The sequence below is a fragment of the Haliaeetus albicilla genome, chromosome 8 (genome assembly GCF_947461875.1).
Source record: "Haliaeetus albicilla chromosome 8, bHalAlb1.1, whole genome shotgun sequence".
NCBI lineage: Eukaryota > Metazoa > Chordata > Aves > Accipitriformes > Accipitridae > Haliaeetus > Haliaeetus albicilla.
The window spans coordinates 44124835-44144947 of NC_091490.1; the positions used below are offsets into that span (position 1 = coordinate 44124835).

General features: G+C 44.3%; 1 protein-coding gene across 1 annotated transcript in view; it reads left to right on the forward strand.

Moving 5' to 3' along the window:
* The window catches only part of SBNO2 (strawberry notch homolog 2), a 67636-nt gene that overhangs the window by 11773 nt on the left and 35750 nt on the right, over positions 1–20113 (forward strand). The window contains exons 2-4 of the mRNA XM_069790609.1: positions 1676–1899; positions 3021–3100; positions 10081–10204. Coding sequence (XP_069646710.1) covers positions 1774–1899; positions 3021–3100; positions 10081–10204 — 330 coding nt within the window. The 5' untranslated portion in view covers positions 1676–1773. The remainder of the gene's footprint in view (positions 1–1675; positions 1900–3020; positions 3101–10080; positions 10205–20113) is intronic.

Genomic DNA, 20113 nt, shown 5'->3' on the forward strand with positions numbered 1-20113 from the left:
ACGGGCTTGTGAGCTTACATAAACCATGTGCATCCCAGTGTGACTACCTCTTTAGCTAAAATAAAAGGGGGAATACTTTTTTAGACCGCAAAGTGCTTAGCCTCTGGCAAATGATTTAATTCAGTCTGGAAACCCGCGTCTTGTGAAGGCATTTGTGTGCCTGCAATTTGTTAGAGGAGCAGAGGCAGCAGGATTGTCGGTCTCTGCTCTTCACCCAGAAAGTCCCCCGAATGCGAGGGCTTTGCCTGGTAACTTTTCATAGGCTTTGCCTGGTAACTTTTCATCGAGGGATCCGTGTCAGCCTCTCCACCCTGGCCTTGGCGGAGATGTCGTTAGTCCCCTGCGGGTTCTGCAGCATGCACATGCGAGCCCTGCTCAGAGGGCAATCCTGGCATGGCTGCTGCCACCAGAGAAAGAAAGAGTCACTTTAATTTCGCTTTCCATTACAAATGCAGAAATAATTTTGTCTGGTGAAAGGTCACTTATTTTTAAAGGGACTCTGACTCAGAAATGACTTTTCAAAAATACTACTTCTAGCAAATAGTATCTTCTAAATGATCAAAGCTGGTGTGTTTTAAATTGCAGCTTCAGTTTGTGCTACTTAGTTTTTCTGCTTGGCTAGCTTGCTCGATGAGAACATATTGGCAAGTTTCTTTTACTTGGCTGTCATGCTGTGGGCTTCTGGTGGCAGACAGGGTCATGGGAGGCAGAAGAGGGGCCAAGAAAGGTGCAGAGGAAGTAGAGATGTCACAGATGGTTTTTGCTTGCTCTGGTTGTATAGGTTGCTTTTACCATCTCTTTTTAAATCCATTAAATCAAATTGGAAATTGGTGTCCTTTGGGGTTATGGAGAATTTAGCGATGGAAAAAAAAATCAGAACTTACTTTGGAGGTTTTGACTGAGAAGTTGCACTGAAGGCAATGTCTTATCGTTACGTTAATCCCTGCCAGAACAGTACTCTTGCTTTAGCAAGCATGATTCTGAAATATCATCTTGCTAGCAACAGGGAAAATGCAAGACAGCTGATAAATTCTTGTATTTGTTAGATTAATAGTATTAATGCTAAAAGTATACTATCCAGTTTGACCTTTGTGCATAGCAGTGGCGAAAAGTATTAGTGCACACTGAACATCTGCTATGAAATTAGGGAGACATCAAAGTACAGCGAGATCGGAGATGTGAGCACGCTCTGACCGTGCGAGGTGATTCACTCGTTGCTCAGCACGGCCATTGGTACTCTGTGGAACGATGTTCCACCTACGTAGCATGTTTTCATGAAAACAAGCAATTTGGGGGAACTGATTGTCATGAGTTTGCACAGAAGGGCAGAATCTTTTTGTATATTAGACAAGAAAATTCCTCAAGCTAAAAACCAGCTGTGTGTCTACTGCAAAAATCACAGATGATTGTTGATGATCTACCAGACTTCCGCAGTGTGTTTGCAGTAAGGCAGAGAGGTGTGTTTAATGTAAGTTTGCAGGTCTGGGTGAATTCCAGGTGTGGTGATATTTGAGAACTCTGTTTCCCAGTAAAAACCTCTCTTTTATAAAGAGGCAGCAGGCATTTCACGGACTGATGTCTGTTTACCGATCTCTTAGCTACATTTGGTCTTAGAAGCGGGGTTTTTTCCCTCCCCTTTCTTAAAATTTAAATGAGCATTTCTTTTCCACCCTAGGACATGGTGCAGGGTGAAGAGCACAGATAAAGAACCTTCCACCACTCTGTAGCCTGTTCCACCTGCCCTGAGGACTTCATGCGGCAGGACGCAGGCTGATGCCCTCAGCACACCCTGCCATGGACGGGGGGAAGAACTATCCGCAGCACGAGCACCAGCAGTCAGGCAATACACTCTACAGCATCCCCGGCCTCCGCTCGCAGCTTGCTGTGCCAGCCATGGAGGTAAGGGCCCCAGCAGCTTCTCGGGGAGGGGTAGGGAGAAGCTGTTTGGAGGGTGTCACCAGAAGGGGTCTGAGCAGACCACTCCAGCCTGTCAAATCCTGGGAGTCCTTGTGCATGTTTACAGGAGCCATTTACCAGACTTTCTAGGCAGCTGTCCAGGGACATGAAGTATTGATTGGGAATTCAGGAGGGTTGAGGTGATGGCTGTCTACTGCCTTTGAATTGGGAGGAGGAAAGCAGGGCTGTGACTAAAACAATTCCTCTCTAAAAGCTGGTAGGTGCCAGGTGCCTCAGGAAAGGACTAAAGAGTTTATGCAGAATTGCAAACTTTGTTTCTATCCCAGCTGGTCTCTCTGAGACACACTAAATCTATTGCTGGGTCCAGCTGTGCCTTTTTTGAGAGTGGCAGAGATGAATAGGGGTGTATTTGTCCTGATATGGCTGCTAAAACAAGACCGGGTCCCTGATGCATTTGTTCTCAACAGGGCAAAAAGCAAACCTCTATCCCAAAATAGCTTACATGTTCTTGCAGTTTTCTGTTTGTTCATAACTCTTGTTTGAGTTTTGTCACATATAGGAATATAGAGGTTAAAAAAAGAGGCCCATTTCACCAAGTGCATGTTTCTTCAAGCATGAGGTATCATTGCTTTGGACACAAAAAAGGACAGATGAAAGACTGATCTATAGCTGTGTAATAAGATACTGTATTCTTTCCATGATTGTATTGGTGGTGCATGCTGAGCTAAAAGCTTCCCGTTAATGTTGGAGACTGTTTAGGGAGGTGGGGAGGCAAAAAGAAAAGAATGATGTTTTTGGGTGTTTACCTATGCAAGCCAATTTCAAGTTAACGAGTTGGTGCTTGCTTTCTGCAGAGTCTGAGGTTAAAGGGCTAGGAAAGGGGACTGACCCTATTGTCCTTCTGGGGACAGTAATAGGAAAGTAGGTTCAAAAGCTGAAACAGGAGTGTAGCACTCAATTTCTCCTACTATGAGAGATGAAGAGCCACCTCTGCTTGTAGAAAGCACTGAGGGAGAGAAGTCATGAGCCTGGCCTCAGATCTGCAGCTGCAGGTAATCATGCCAGACTTCTGCTGCTGTAACTGTTCTGATTTCTCTTTTCAGAATTCCATGCTGGCTGCCGACTCATGGAGTAGCTGCTACCCTGCCTCTTTCCCAACCTCATCTTTCCCAAGTGAAAACCAGTGAGTGCTGTTCTCCTTTTTATAATTCCCCTCTGCCCTTGCACACCCCATGATTCAACTGTTTCTTTACTGCTTTTCTTGTTTACTTTTTTCACTAACTGATGGGGAAATAATTGCATCACACAGTGATCTTGTGGCATTTCATAAACTGCTACATCTTGGGGAAAAGCAGCAAACAGCTTTTTTAAAAAAAAAAAGCTAAAAATTTTGATTTCTTGTAAACCTGGAGGCTGCTATAAGGGAGGAACAGCCTTGTTTTAGCCTGGATTTGTTCCACTAATGGAGTTCTTAAAAACACCCCATTAGCAGCATCTAGCTGAGCAAATACATCATGCTATCTCTAGCTTTATACAAATGGTGCAGACAAGGAAGAAGGTATTACCGGTACCAGGTGGCAGACTTACTGGTGAAGTGAAGTTAAAATCTTTTGCTGTGTAGGTGACTGGAAGCTGACTAAATGCTACCATCTCATGTCTATATTAAAAAAAAAGTGCACAGCCCCTAACTGCACAACCCAGAGTTCATCAAGAGTCATGACTTCTTCCTCTGGTTATAACGGATGTTCTTCACCGATAACCTCATCCCACAAGGTGTGAGGTGATGAGTATGTGCTCATGTGAGAAATTGTGACTGACTTCTAAGTAAAGCTGCCTAGTATACAGCACAGTTTAGTGCTGTAAAGCAGAGTTGTGATGGGTTTCAGTAACCTTTGCACAGTAACAGTGGCCCTGTCTGATGGGAAAGGCATCAGCTATGTGCTTTTTAGATTCAGTGCAAAAACTTTTCTAGATTACATACCCTAAATAGCATTTTTGGGGAATCTCTGCATAACAATAAACATTGTTCTTCCTTTTTCCCCTTTGTGATGAACCTCCATCCTGGATCAGGAGGTAGGATATGACAGGAGATGTTTGGGACAACATAAAGTGGCCTTGTGCCACTTGGGTGGAACTCTGTTTGGACTGGGAGATGCTGATTGTTGGGAAGAAGGTTTGAAGGCTGATCGACGGCTGCTTTGATCTCTTTGTGAATACAGGGAGTGGCACAGATGTACAGGATGTGTTTTTATTTAGGTCAGAGGTGGGAGGAAGGAAAAATAAAAGAAAGAGAACTTGATATCATGAGCTAATAACTGTGTTCCAGGTGCTCGAGGATTTAGTTTAACGTCCTTCCTGAAGGGATTTTAGCATCTTCGTGGAAAAGCAGAGATCTATCCTCGTGAGCGTCTAGAGTTCCAGCCTGGCTGGCAGCAGTGAGAATCAGCTCCTCTGTTCAGAGGGATGAGACGTGTTTTGTCTCTGTGTTAGTTCTGCTTGCTTCTCGTGTGCCTGGTCCACCTCAGTCTGCAGAGTGAGCTAGCCGGCAATGATCGGGTGGGTAGAATAGGGCAGTTCTTGATGTAAGATTACCAAGAAGCTGTCCCACAGGTGCTGAACAGAGCTGTGTCTTGCTAGTTACTCCCAAAGTGAGAATTTGAGAGGAGTTACCAGTTTGCTCTTAGCTAGCCTGTCTCTGATTGGAAGAGGGTGTACTTTTTAAGCATGATTCCTGTAAATTACACTTTGTGAGTCCTCAAGAGAGCTATAACAGATTTTCTGTTTTGCTGTATTGAACCACAAGATTAGATTGTGTTCATCTATTGTGTTGGGTTTTCTTCTTTGACCATTTGTTCTGGTTTTGCCCCTCACTTTCTTCCTGTTTAGTGCTGCCCTGCTGCTCATGTCAACTCTGCTGGAAATGTTATAGCCTTCATCCTGCAAAGGCATGCCTGTGCATTTAACGCAAATGTAAACTTGTTGACTTTGCTATAGTTACTTTTGGAAATGAGGCTTATTGTAGTGATTATTTGCTAGAGAATGATTTAGCCAAGGCTGCACCTTTAGCTTCCTGTTTTTCATATCCTGGTAACTGTAAAAAATTACCTTTCAGGTGAAATTTTCCATATCTGTATTCACAAGAAAAGTCTGTCCTTCTGTATTTGAAAACTGCAGCTGAATATTTTTTTAGGTGGATTTAGGGTTAGGGCGTTACAGGTAGTAATCCTAAAGGGGATGGAAACATTGAAAAATGGGATTTTAAAGGGAGTTGTAATTATAGCCTGTGTTGTAAAATAGAAAAATGCAGATGGCATTAGAGTTAGTACAAGTTTCTCTTCAAAATTCTTGCAGAAGAAATCTTATTTGCAAGTGTCTGTGTTTGGACGTGGCTTATTCTCATAGCAACAGCTTTATCCTGAAGCAGGTTTTTCCTGTTTCTTTTCAGTAGTTAACTTTCATGCTAGAGAATTTCTTTAAAAGATACCAAAGCTTGTCTCTTTGTTTCAGATTTTCTTAACCTGAAAAATGTAAACAGTGTATTAAACCTTGCTGAAGGAACAAATGAGGTTTAGGTCCCCTGCAGGGAAGAGCTGTAGCTCAGTTCATTTCTAAGGCAATTATCCCTGAAGAGCTGGGCTTCCTTTGCAGCTGTAGGCTCAATACATTCCTTGCTTCAGGGAAATCTGGGTCAGTCCACTTGTGCTGTTGGAAGTGGTGTCACACATCTGCAAAAATGTATTTCTTAAAACTTGGAGCAAAGCTTTCTTCCTCAGTTTCCAAAACACACAACCCCCTTTTCTTGCCATTTTCATGCCCTTTTCCACTTTGCCACCTACATATGGAGTATTCCTTGCTAAAATAGTAAAGTAGGCTTTGAAAAACATGAATTGGTCTAATGATGGGGAAGAAGACTGCCAAACCAATGCTGAGGCAGCCTCTGACCTCGCCAGCTCGTCTCTGATCTTCTGCTGGCCTGAGATGTGCAGTTTGCATCTCTGAATGGAGGGCTATAACATCAGAGCATAAAGTCTAGCCAAAATACATGTAGGAGGTCTCCAGTGAAGGTGCAGCATGGCCCTAGAAGGGCTTCAGATGCATCAGATGCGTGGATGAGCAGCTGGTATGAAGCATATGAGGTAGGCACAATATCACAGTAGTCTAAACAAGTGTTGTTCTAGCAAGCTTAAGCTGTCAAAGTATGGAGACCCATCTTCTGGGAGGGATATGCATTGCATTGCTCACCTCTGAGATGTGGATTCCTGTAAGAGCCTGTCCACAGTGTGTTCCTGTTGTTGAAAGTCTTGGGCTTCAGGAAAATGGAAGAAAATTATCAATTTCTTTACAAAAGAAAAAAAACAAACCAAAACAACCCAACAAAACCACTCTACTCAATAACCTTCTTCTGGAGTATGTGAAATAGCCTTACCCTGAGATCCACTGGCTGGATTGACATCAAATGATTTGAGTCAGTCAGATGTCAGCTCAGATTTGCCTTGTATCAAACTGTTCCATTGCTGCTATGTTTAGAGTGGGTGGCAGCAAAAAATGCAATCTTGCTCTTCAGAGCAATTGTCTGAACTTGATATAATCCAAAGATGCTCCCCACCCAGCTCATAATGTCCCAGGACTCAGGGATGAAAGAATTTCTCTGGGCTATCTGCTTTATTACATAAAGAAGGGTCGGAAACCTCTCTGCAGTAAGACTGTTGGTGCTTGTTGGATTCTGAACATTGCACACCTTCATGTGCTTTCCTTCATGTTTTCCTGCAGGGAAATGTCCCTCTAGTTAGATTTCTGAAGGGTTTTTTTTCTTACAGTTGAAGTTTTGGGCTTGGCTTTAGTGGCTTGTTTTGCTTGTGTGGCAGGGAGCAGATGCTTATTTTTCTTACCCAGTACCTGTTGAAGGATGTGTACTGGGTCAGCACACATAACCTCCTCTTCACAGAACGAAATGCTGTTTTTTTCAAACTGACCTCTTCAGCTAGATTCCCTCTTTTGTGAAAGAGTTCAAACAGAAGTGGGAGACCAGCATTCCTTCCTTTTTGTCTGTGTGGTTTCATTGGAGTGGCTACCTTTCCACAAAGCAAAGTGGTGTTGATGCTGGCTGAGTTGCAATGGAGCATTCTTCTTCTGGGGGGCTGATTGGAGCCAGTGCAGCCTCTTCTGTCTAAAGAGCACAGCGCTTCTCTGGACTAAACTTTACCTTAGTGCAGAATAGTTTCTCTAAGAACTTAGGACTAAATGCGTTTAGTCATTTGGGTTAAAGTCTGGTTTTATTCAGCAAGATCAGCACTTGGTTTTCTGCAGCTGAAAGAAGTAAAATAAGATGACTCCAAACTCCCTAGCATTAACTCATTAAACTCTGATCTCAGCACAGAAGAGATGAGTTTCACTGACTACATAATAAGCATATATATTTAATTATTATGAGGTTAGTAATTGATGTAGGGCCTTGATTACTTCAAGAGCCAACCTTAATGGTTAAAGTGAATCAGTGTCCTGAAAGGGACTGGTGTAGCACTTGCTCACAACCGTTGGATGGACCTCAGTTGTGCGTGTCCCTGGCAGTCTTCCCAGTTTGATCAGAGGGCTTTTGGCTTGGGGATGGGCCAGGTTAGCTGGAGCCTCGCTCTTCATGAGCAAGCTGAGTGTCTCCATGACAGGACATGGCTTGCAGTGTTGGAGCTGATGAATGCAGGTGGAATTTTCTATTCTCCAGGACACCCAGTTCCTTACTCAGTGCTGCAGCTTGAAGTCAGATCTTAGGATATGAGTGCAAATGGGCAGTCTTTTGTCAATCCAGTGTGATTAAACCCAGTATAAATTTCCTTTCTAAAATGATTTTTATTTATCCAGTGAACACCCTTGGCCTCTGAGGGGAAGCTGTTGACCCAGAGTAGCTTCCGTGGAGCAGTTTACCAGTAACTAAATCCTGGAGAGGGTGAGCAGGTACATAGAGGGCAATCTTGCTATGAGGCTGTTTTCACATCTTTGCTTTGGCAATATAGGAAGGTTCACATATTTGATTCTTTCAGTTAATGTGGGGGTTTTTTTTTTCCCCCAGTTTAATTCAAGCTAACTTGTCACTGGCTTTATGCCAGCTCTTCAAATGAGGGTGAATATCTTTAAGTTCTTATTCAAAGAAAGGTAAAGCACAGCACCAAAGGTACTAAAAGGACTTCAGCAAACACTGCATACTTGCTGGCTTTCCTAAGAGGATCTCAAAGCAGTGCACTGAGTTGCTGTTGGCTCTTGTTTCAGACTGCAAGAAGAAAGTGCATCTCACATTCACAGATTTGAAAACCAAGATTAAGGGAAGCAAAATAACATACCAGAGCTGGTCATTCCACAGCAGTTCAGGCCAGGGAGGTTGGGGCTGTCTTGGTCTCCTTCCTGTTACCTTAACTGACTCTTGTCTGGACCATGAGGTGCTGGTGAAATAGGAGGCGATGTTCACTTTTCCAGTAAAAATAGTTTTCCCCTTCCTTGGTTAGTTCGTTAGCGCTGGCCAGGCTCTGGCCTCGTGCAAGAGAGACAGTGAGACCACAGCAGTTTCAACTTGAAAGCAATTTAAACAAGCCTTTCCCTGTGTGTAAATACATTCATTCCCAGAATCTATGCACAGATTTTAATTTGCCTGAATGGATTAGGAGGAGCCAAGAGTCAGTGCTGGGTTGTCAGAGCTATTAGGTGCAGGTGTGCTAAATCCACCTCTGCATTCGCACAGGGTTAGGTCGTTGTTTTGGTGTATCTCTGCAGTAGGTAAAACAGTGGCAGCCCTGAAACGAAGGAAAAAAGGAAAAGAGGAGGAGGGAGCTGTTCCTTTTTGACTGTATTATCTTTAATGATGAAAGAGCAGGAAAATATATTTAGCAGAGCAAGATAACTGTGTTTGCACATAAATACATATGTAAATGTTAAGCATGGTGTATTAATGAGCTGCTAGCCACACATGGCATTTTAATTGCTTAATAGTGCTTTGGCAGTGCAGTCATTCCCTAGCTCGGCTCCTGGGTAGTATTTCTTTTTAAATTTTGTTTCTCCCTCCCCCTCCAGTGCCTTGTTAAAGTTTATTGCTGTGGGTTCTGTAACTCTGGCATATGAAGAACATACAACTTGCCACAAGAGGAAACCAGTCAGATCGGGTGAAACGTTTTAGTGGTTCCAGCATGCAAACGTGTTGGGTGGCGATTGCCCAAGCAGTGAGTGCATAGCCCTTACGGGAAAGATTACGAAGCACATTCCTTGCTCCTGCAGGAGAGGGAAAGGGCTTGCCTGTGTAATAGCAAAACCAGAAGACAATCGATACAGGCCAGAGGCTACTCCTGGGAAGGAGGAGGGGAATTGACTGCTTTTTTGCAATTCTTACCTCCTCTCTGCTCAGAGGAAGCCGGAGCTGGGGGCAGGGAGGCAGGAGGAAGCACTGGCATGTGCCCTACCCAGGAGGGAGCAGTTGGAAGACCTCTGCTTTTTTCACTTGTTATTTCAGCAGAGAACTTGCTTTGTAACTAGGTATGATCAGTTACATCCATAATTCATCTCTGCCTGGGCTCATAGTTCTGTCTAGGGTTGCATGTCCCTAACCCTTCCATTTTTATCTGTCTTTAAGTTAAGATCTGTGAGCGGTAAGCCTCCCTGTTGAGGGTGTGCAAAGGGTGGTGTTTTCTTTCCCTGTCTGTGCTAGTTTGCAGGGCTGTTTCAGTTTTATGGCCTGAACTAGTGTTCGGGTGTGATATTTCTGAGAAACTTGATGCTTGTCCTTATGTAGTGTGATTGTCAGGTTCCATCACACCCCTCAAACGCTTGGCACTGGGACATCTCAGAGGCTTAATTTTGCTTTGTTGTCAGGACTGAAATATTATTTAGTCCTGCAGACCATTTTTATCTATTAAATCCTTCCCGGTTTACACAAACTGCCAAGAATTGAATTCTTAATACAGCTTTCCGGACTCTTGCACTACTGAGTTTGGGAAGTAGGATATAACTGGTAGATGTATTATTTTGCCTAGCTTTCTCTTTTGGATAAACACAGCTTTTTTTAATATCAGTCTCCTGTATGTGTCATCCCACATTTGCAGCTTCACTGCTGATGATGGAGTCTGAAGCAACCTGAGAAATACTCAGGACTGACAGGAAATAACTGCTTTTCCCATTTCCTTACAGGCAATATTTTAATTCCCCTCACGATTTTTATATGAATTCCATCAGCAGACCACATTTCTTGGATACAAACTATGCATCTGTGGACCCCACTGACTTCTTACCAAAAAATGGTGATTTTCCTCAGGTAAGTACATAGATACTGATGGCTTTGGGGGAGAATGGTACTTTATGGTGATGGGTTTTATTTTTCAGTATTGCCTTATTGAGGGGAAAGGAAGAGATGGGCAATATTTTAAATTTGTCCAGAACCTGATAGGAATTGTGTGCAATTGGGATAGATTCTCTGACAACAGCAATTCAGAAGCTATCTGTTGGCTTGGTAGGAGCTTCTCTGTGGTAAAATTGCTTCTGTCTTTTAAAGTGATATTTAACACAAACACTGAAAGTGCATGGGAGAATCCTGTTTGCAGGAGGGTTTTGGTAAGTATAAATTTGAACATGCTTCAGACAATTAAGTCATTTGCCTCCAGAAACACTCTTCACTTGCGTATGTTGCGTGTGCATTCTCAGTGATTGCAAGTGGTGGATTCCTGAATAGTGAATATTTAGGGATTACATCAACTCAGTGCCTAGCAAATTGAGATTGGAGCCAGTTTATTTTTTGCAGGGCTGAAGTGTGGGAGGAATGAATAGTCAGCTTGGTTCATTCGGCACCTCTAGGGGCCAAGAGGCATCCTCACCTCAGGGATCTCTCTGGGTGGGAAGGAGCTCTTTCCATGGAGTTTTTGAAATGTTGCACTGGCTTTTGGCATCATCTCATGATAAAATTGGTCAGTAAAGACTGGAAAGCAGCTGATCTGACAGAGCTGACTTGGCATGAAGAACAGACTAGCTATATCCTTTCTAGGAGTTAATACAGATATTATCAGTGTCTGGCTGTGTAAGTTCTTTGCGTTAGGGTTTCCCTCAGCATCTGAAGATACACAGTGAGTAAAACTGCAGAATGTTACCCTGCTCTGACCTATCAAGGCAACGGCCAAACTGAATGAACTCCCTAGTCTCAGCTCTCCTATCTCAGTAAGTCGCTGTTCTGGTTATCTGGGAAGCATGCAGGTGCCAGATGCAGTCCAGCATCCTGCCTCAGGCACGCAAAGGGCACAGCCTGCCATGCTTCAAAACCCTGTGGGAAGTAGCCAAGGAGGAGGAGTACAGGCAGAGTTACAGGGCACCCCTTTACTTTCAGCCCCTGACTTGTGTCCTGAACCGCTGCTTGAGCATGACTCTCCCATCAGACAAGAAACATGAGAAGGAGCAGGGCAGTGGCAGTGCTCTGGGATGGGCACATGCTTCAAGCCATGTCCAGAATAGCTTTTGCGGTCAAACAATGTTACAGGGAGCTTATATTAGAAATTAGTGATTGTTTTTGTTTGTTTGTTTGTTTTAGTATGCTTAAGGTCTTCTAATGAGACCTGATAAACAGGTTGGTTGGGGGCTCATCAGTTGGCGACAGATTGGACCTTCAAGCCTCAGGGGTGCTTGAAGGGTCTCAAAGGAACCTTTAAGGTGTGCAAAATCATGGGCTGTCTTCAAAATCTTCATCTATGTCATCTATAAGTCAAACTTGTTTCACTAAAAGTTTTGGTTTTTTCTGTTCACAAAGAAGCTTACCAGCAGAGCCAAGCTTCCTTTTGAGTGTGGGAACTAGCTAATCTGAACATCACAGTTGTCTGCTTCAAGTTTGTGACTTGGTGTGAGATATAAGCACTGGGGCACTGTTTGGGTGTTGAGTGAGATGGAGCAGAGTTTGGGGTTTCTTTCCCCTCTTCTGTGTTCAGGTGAAGACTGACCTTTCTAGATGTTTCACTATTAATTCTAAGCATGCCTTACAACGTAGCCCTAAATTGCTGAAAACAGCACAAGGGAGACACAAGGATAAACTGGGGCAGTACCGATGTACTTTGTGCTAACATCGTGCTTTGACACACCAAGAAATACTTCAGTAGGCCCCGTTAAGCTGCTGTGCACTTTTGAATGTATTTTATTTTCAGTAACTGCTGAATGTCAAGACACATGTATAAACAGAAACTTTCTCCTTTGTAATCTGTCTCTTCTTCCTGCATGGTTCATTAATTGATGCAGCAGCAAATTGATGCATTTCCCCTCTTCTTGAGGGGGATGTGTTAATTCCCCCCAGTTGTGCTTTTATTTTCTTGGCATGGCTAAAGAGAGGTTTTGAACCTCCTTGGGGCTCTGATTTTTGTAGGTTTGGATTTACATATGCTGGCGGTTTGTGCCTTCTGAGGTGAGCCACTGGTGTGGTAGTCCCAATTCAACTCCCTGAGGAAACTTGCTGGGAGTGCCTCATGTTAGTGACTTGCCTGACGCAGCGGGTCTGGTCAGTCACCAGTAGCTGTTGACCAGAGTCTTCTAACTGGATAAAACCAGATAAGTAAATGAATCATAATAGCATTGATCTTTGCCCCTTGCAGAATTAATTGCAGGAGAAATGAGACAGAAATGTGATCTCATCAACTTGTGGAAGCCATTTAACAGTCTGCGATGGGAAGGAGGAGAGGGGTCCTCTCCATAGGTCTCAGCTTGCAGGTCTGGTGTAATCTGGCTGATGGGTTTAACGGGAAAAGGGCTTAATTATTTCTTTAACTTACGTATTTTCTAGTATCTAAGTGGTCGATCAGCTTCCTTCCCCTGCTGCATCACGGATATTGATCTCGGCCAGCTTGGAAGAGCAGATTTTTGGAGATTCTTTGTGAGAAGGAGATGCTTCTTTGTGTTGGCTAGGTCATAAAAGAGCAGGAGGGCTCTAAGACAAGCCAGGCATAAGTGACCTCAAATGATTTCCAGAACAAGAAATAATTCTTGTGCCACTCTCATCCTTTTGGAGAGGAAGTGACGGATGGGAGCGAAGTCATTGTAGGCAGTTACGCTTGTGCTTGGACTCTTTCTTTCCAAGCCAACTGTTGTGAGACTGCACCTATTACAATGTGCTTGCAAGTATTCTGCTTCAAGTATAGAAACAATAGAGTCTCCTTCTCTGAATCTAACACAGCCAAGCCAGTTGTTTTGCTCGGTTATTGTACCATGTAATAGCAGGTAGTGCCATGTATGTTCCCATGAGGAACAGAGCATTTTTATAGGTGCTTTTCTCTCCTGTTTGGTGGTTGTCTGTAAGCCTTTGCACTGAGTGTTACTGCTTGGGGCTTTCTGGAGATTCCCACAGAGAACCCAAGGCAGTGATGTGTCACCCTGTGTGCTCTGAAACTGAGAAACAGTGAGTATGACCTTTGTTAGAGCTTTGTTTTCCAGTCTGAAACTGATCTGATTGAGTTTGTACCTCAGAAGGATGGTGTCTGTCTAGAGCTGACACAGGGCAGGTGGACATGAATGCTCGCCAGGTGTCTGGTGTGACAGTGCCCATTAATGTGAAATAATGCTAGTGGTGTGCTCTGTCTCTCTAAGAGGCATTTCAGTCTTTATAGTCATCCTCCAGTTCAAATGGCTTGTCCTGCTGAAGTACAGAGCCAGATGAGCCTTTCTGAATACTCTGCTTTTTGACTTTTGAGCTTTCTACATAGTTTGCTTCTATTGCTCTCACGTATTAGAATGCAATAAGCACTAACCTGGAAATCCATTGATAAAACCTAGAACTTGCTGAACGACTAGTTATTGCTCATCTAAAGAAAAGCTGATGATTTTTTCACAGGAGCTAGAATTAGAGCTTGGATCTGGTAGAGCAGCAGGCACTTAACTGGAGGCAGTGGCATCAGTATGGAATCATCCAGGAGCGTCCTGGAGCTTTTTCATCCCTTGCTTCAGCAATATTTTCCACTTTACTGATTTCTTGCTGTCCCAGATGCCACACTGTTAAATATTAACTATCTGTCTGGAAAGCTGAAACATGCCATTCAGAAGGTGTGGGAGCAGCTTGGGTGGTTACCTCTTTCCAGGTGACTGTATAGGAAAGTACCTATCTTTTCCACACTTGCCTAGTGCGGTGGTAGGAGTGGCAAGTCCCATTAAACTTTGTGCTGTTACGACCATGGCAAACAGGAGTGAAACCAGAGAGAGAACATGAGGAGTCTGCTGCATGCTTTGGTAAGAGATTCTTGATTAAATCTGTGGTCGCTGGGCAGACAAGGTAGATTGGATGTTTACGTGAGAACTTGTGCTGCCTTCATACATGAATACAGACTATTCTCTTGTCTTTGCTCAGATGCCAAAATCTGGTCTGTGATAGTTTAACAGCACAGGAGAGCTTGCTATCCCCTTGGGTTACACCCCTTTCTGTAACTCATCAGCCTGCCAGTGCTTGATTTCTGCATACTGTCCTGAGGGGTGCAGAGGAAGGAGGTGGAAGTGTCATCTCTGATCTGGAGTGATGCTTTGTAATCCCTGTGTGCGATCTGACAGCGAGCCGATGGATGCTGCCTCCCCAAAATGTACCTGTGGCTGTTCTAGGCTGCAGCGGGACTCCAGCCTGGCCTCGGACCGCGTAGCCTGTAGGCAGCTTGTCTCCTTAAAGAGTTTTCAAGGAATACTGAAAAAGGGTATAAAAGGTCTAAAGAGCAAATGACTGATGATTCTGAGGTATTTGTGTAGTAAACACTTTCTGTTGGTGGCAATGATTGGAGGATTGTTCACGTGCCCTGTGGTTTGGGGGACTTGAGGGTTCAGACAGTGGAAAGGCTGACGTGTTTTCCTCCAGCACTGGCGTTTGCTTTCCCCCTATCTTTTCTCTGTATTCTGTTATGGAGGCCCTCAACTGGCCCTTCAGAGTATAAAGGCTTTGCTGGCCTGAGAGTGCCATGAATGGGTGTTGCCATGTTTGTTAATTGCTCGGGGAACTTCTTTTTAGTTGAATCATTTGCTGCTGCTGCTGCTTGGGTCTGGTGAAGAGCGATTTCTATGCGCACTGCAGCAGCCTTGCTGAATGGATTTCTGCATATTGGAAAAGGTGCTTCATTTCCATGGTCAGAACAGCCTAATGTGAACTTGAACTTGTTTCCTCCCCAATATTTTTGTTTTTTGGCTTGCTCTTGGGTGATTCATCCTTGCTGGTCTATTGGCATTCTTTATATAAACAAGTGGCTTAAACTGAGGTTTAGAAAAAAAATATATGAGGCCATATTGGGGTCTGATAGCATTTCTTGATCTTGGGAACTGTTGTTTTAAGCCAAAGTCTTGCCCCGGCCCTGTGGTGTCATCTCCTTATGGAAAAAGTCTACTGACTGCACACATGTCCTTAGAAATCAAAGTTCTGAGGAGAAGCAGGTTTTGATTTCCATTGCTTCCCTCACTTTCTGCTGTTTATTTCTTCAGTCTCAGGTGCTGGTGAGTTGGAGTCTAGTGCTTGTGTGCAGTAATTCTGCTGCAAAGGCATTTTTATCATATCAATGCTATCTTGTGTCACTGGTGGTAAGAGCTGTTAATTGCCACAACAAAACACTAAATCCAGGAGGATTTGGCATCTGCTGTCCCTTGGCAGGTGTGTGTGTTGAGCTGTAGTCTGTCCCCAGAGCCGTATCATAAAAAGCAGAGCAGCTTGTTCTAGAAAAGCATACCTCTCATGTAAATACTTGCTGCTCTTAGCCACCACAGATTTTTCTTTTAACTTCACTGTTCTATCCTGTTTAGAATTACTTAAAACACACGACTCTGCCCATTTCCTCTGAGCCTTTTGTTATCTAAAATGAACCTGCCTGTTTCTGATAGTCAATCTGTATTTCCCTTTGCTTAACTTAATTTGACTGGCTCCTTGTGACTATCCAGAACAGAACTTTTCTGAACGCACAGAAGCCACCTCTTCTGGCTTCATCTGCCATAGGTTACACTGAAAAATAAAACGTATCTTTTTGGAGCCAGGGTGAGCAGCTCCTGTTGAGCGTGGAAGGTGTGGACACAGCGGGTGTGCAAGGGGACTCTGCAGAAGCTCCTTCCTTTTCTCCTCAGTGAAGCAGCTCCACGTATAAATGTTTTGGCAGGAAACTGGGGTACCCTTTTTAAAATTTGAGTTGTGCTTGGACTGGAGGAAGGAGGTCAGTCCAGATTGATTTACCTTGTGGGGGCAGGGAGCAATCGGCTGCTCTTGGGTAGGGTCATTTGCAGTAATGCCGTAAAGATGCAGTTACAGCCTTGTTTGATCTGCTTGTGGTGTATGGGGGCTCTTGACCACATGTGTTAATCATAAACCAGCCCTCTTTTCACTACCAGACCCTTGCAATCTCCTATTAATCTTTCTTGTTAAGGGGGGGGGAGAAATTAACCTACTCTTAAAAAAAAAGTATTAATTTTTAAAAGTGCTTCAGTGCACAGAGCTGTGGTGATTTACGAGAAATCAATATAACAGTTATTAAATTATATTATATGAAAGACTTGGTTCTGACTGAAATGAAGAGTTTCCTGGAATAAGAAACGTCCTGGAACTTCCTACCTATCGCCGTCCTGGAGTTATGTCTACAGGGAATACAGATATTAAAATCAATTTGAAGACAGTTAACTGGCTCTGGTGCCTTTGAAGCATTTTATGAAGAAGTTGCTTTACATGCTCATGTCTCTGTTTTTGCACTCCAGGGTTGGGGTTTTGGCTGATTTAATTACACTTTATAAACACTTTCGGTGAGATGCCTAACAGTTACTTCAGTGATTATAATGGCTGATCTGACCTAGTTACAGTAAGTATGGTGAAATTATGTTGGTGATGACAGTGTGGACTCCCCAGCAGGATGGCCGTGAGTGTGGTACTTGTGTGTCTGCTACTGCCCTGCTGTCGGTGTGGGCTCCTGCATCGCTGTGGCTCACCACGTGTAGGATGCCTGGGTGATGATCTGCCAGATAATGCATTTTGGGATGATCCACCAGATAACATGGCCACACACCCACCTGAGCTCCCAACTTGGAGCTGAGCGAGTATTGCCATTGGTGTACGAGGAGACAGTGGCATCAGCCCGGGCTGTCGGCATGTGTAAAGGGTTTGGCTGCTTCGGTTGTGAGCTGTGTGAAGGTCAGCAGTGCTGGAGACAGGCATGCCAGTAGCTGGTTGGTGCCCATGCACTGGGTTCATGGTGAAGGGCCAGAGCAGGCAGGTATGTGTGGGTGCTGCAACCCTTTCCTTCAAGGGCTCAGGCATCAGCGCAGGATTCACCAACTCAGTGCTCGGTTTGCTCTGATCGTCTGATTTGGCCACCCTGAGCTGGCTACTGAGGAGGAGGGGACACATCTGGGATGCAGCTTATGTTATTCCAAAGAAATATCTCCTTTTGGTTGGATGAACTGTATTTCAGGAGTAAATCTTTCCCTTCCATGTATAAGGGGAGCTCTTGGGACTATCTCAGGTGGAGATACCTGTGGTTAAGTGAGAGTAATTCTGCTTTTGAGGCATAACTTGTTGTCAGTTGTGCTTGACTGTGGATTGCAGCAGCTGGCTGGGATGCCCTAGGGAGGGGCTATGAGGGCCTGGAGGGCTCTGGCGTCTCCCCTATTCCAGACTTGTTAGTTTTCATCTGTATTGCTGCCTTCAGACAGTGATGTCCACCTCTAGGCAGGAGAAAAAGCATAGGAGGTGATGGAGAAATGCGTTCTGAAGTTCTTGGCAAGCACTGTTCTCTGCCTCCTCCCCTTTGTAAAGCTAACAAAAGCGGGAAAAGTACTGGTCTGAAACACAGAGTGCTCTTAAAAAATGCTGGTAATATAATTTAATAGCAGACCACTGGGAGATGTTTTAAAATAGATGCTTTAATTCAAAGCAGAATGGGTCTGAGTCAGTCTGAGTGAGTTTCCCCGTCTCCAGTTCCGCTGGCGGTCACTGTGTGTCCTGATCCATAATGCGCTCAAAACACCAGTGGTCCTACCACAGCAGTCACCACAAGAAATACTGCCTCCGACATGAACACCTTCTTCAGTCGTTTTTCTTTCCCCGGCTTCATATGTATGTTATTCCCTGAGTCACAGCATCTCACTGCCTGCTGCCATGCACTAGTTTCCTCCAGCTTTCAGGATCACCTGCAAGAGTTTACTCTTTCGCTGGCTTTCCTTCATGCTTCCTGAGTTTTCCTGGTTTCTCCTTATTTTAAGGAGGGACGCCAGCCTGGGAGTTCCCCTCTGCGCTTGCTCAGTGGCAGGCTGTCTCCTGGTCCTCTCCCCATTCCTGACAAGCAACAATTGCCTTCCAAATTTCCAGTCCTCAAGGGAGCCATGTGCTGGCAGGGCTTGCAGATCCGAACACCCCCCTCGCACACACTGAATTTCATCTCTGGTTATAAAATACCTACCAACTGCTTCGTTATCCTTGTTCTTAGCATCTGTTTTAAAAATAAGCCATTTGTGGTCTCAACTTGTCAAAGCCTCTCAGTGCAGTCACTCACCATGCACCTTGCCTCCTCTCGCTCGCTTTTGAAACTAGAGCAGAGGCTGCCCTGTGCGTGGCAGGAATGGCTCTTGGTTCTCAAAACAGCCAAAATGCGAAGCAAAGCCTTGCACCCAGCTGGGTGAAACCAGTCATGTCGTGGGAACAGGAAAAGCAAGGCATGGGCTGTACCATACGTACTCTCACATCTTTCATCCCTCTGAAAAAAACCCAACCTTGTTAGGACAAACTGTAGCATGCAGGTATTTAGTACTCTTCTACCCTTTAGCTACTCTTAGACTTATTTTTCCAAGACACATTGCTGCGATCTGATTATGTGTCCTAGGCATTGCTCAGGTATCCCTGCAGCTGCCTGTTTGCGTGGGATGGGTACCCAGCAGCTTGGCTTGCAGACACATTCAGGGGCCTGATGGCTTTTTTCACAAGTGTCTTACTGAGTCAGGAAGCTGAGCCTGGAGTGTGCTTGGACACGTTTGAAAACCCTGTCTTTTGGCAGCTAAGTATTTTAGGAAATTTGGTCCTGGGCTCTTTGGTTATGTGAGGGTGATGAGCTGCCAGGTCTCCTGTGCAGGTGTGTTAGTCTATATTGATTTGTATTTGTGCTTTCCTAGAAGTTCAGCAAATGCTTTCAAGAAACCATCAGTGTGTTCAGGAAGCTGTCCTGTAGGTCAGTGATTAGGAGGTGGTAGAGGATGCTGTGAAGGTTACCCAACAAAGCAACTGACTGGGTTGTTGTCGTGCTTTAACCCCAACTAGCAACTTAAGCACCACACAGCCGCTTGCTCACCCCCTTCCCCCCCCCGCAGTGGGATGGAGGAGAGAATCGGGGGGAAAAAAAGTTAAACTCGTGGATTGAGATAAGAACAGTTTCACAGGACAAAAAGGAAGAGAATAATAATGATAATAATAACAATAATAAAATGGCAATAATAATAGAATTGGAGTATACAAAACAAGTGATGCACAATGCAATTGCTCACCACTTGCCGACTGATGCCCAATTAGTTCCCAAGCAGTGATCTACCCCCCCTCTCCCCTCCCCCCAGTTTATATACTGGGCATGATGGTACGGAATATTCCTTTGGCCAGTTTGGGTCAGCTGCCCTGGCTGTGTCCCCTCCAAACTTCTTGTGCCCCTCCAGCCTTCTTGCTGGCTGGGCATGAGAAGCTGAAAAACCCTTGACTTGGTATAAACACTACTTAGCAACAACTGAAAACATCAGTGTGTTATCAGCATTATTCTCCTACTAAATCCAAAACATAACACTATACCAGCTACTAGAAAGAAAATTAACTCTATCCCAGCTGAAAGCAGGACAGTTATACATTTCAGATTTTGCTGGAAGACGGTAAGTCAAATTCATGTGAATGCTGGAATAATTTTGCTTTCCTGTCCCTGTCTGTCAGCATGCGTGTTCACGAATTAATTGTGGAGAGCAGAAATGCTGTGGCATGTCTTCTCCCCTAGGACAGGTTGTTAAAATTCTAGGTGGCGGTTTCTCATGGGTTATCTTATCTTCTGTGATTATATTACTGTGGTCTTGCAAAATCAATTTAGCAGTCCTGGTTATCTATAACAATGTCCTACATCTTGCTTCCTTTTGGCGGTCCAGTTTTGTTGCCTACATTTTGTCCTATTTGTCTAACAGAAAAGGAAGAGGAAATAAATCACCTGCTTTTTAAAGGTTGCATAAATAGGAAGACCTTGGTAGT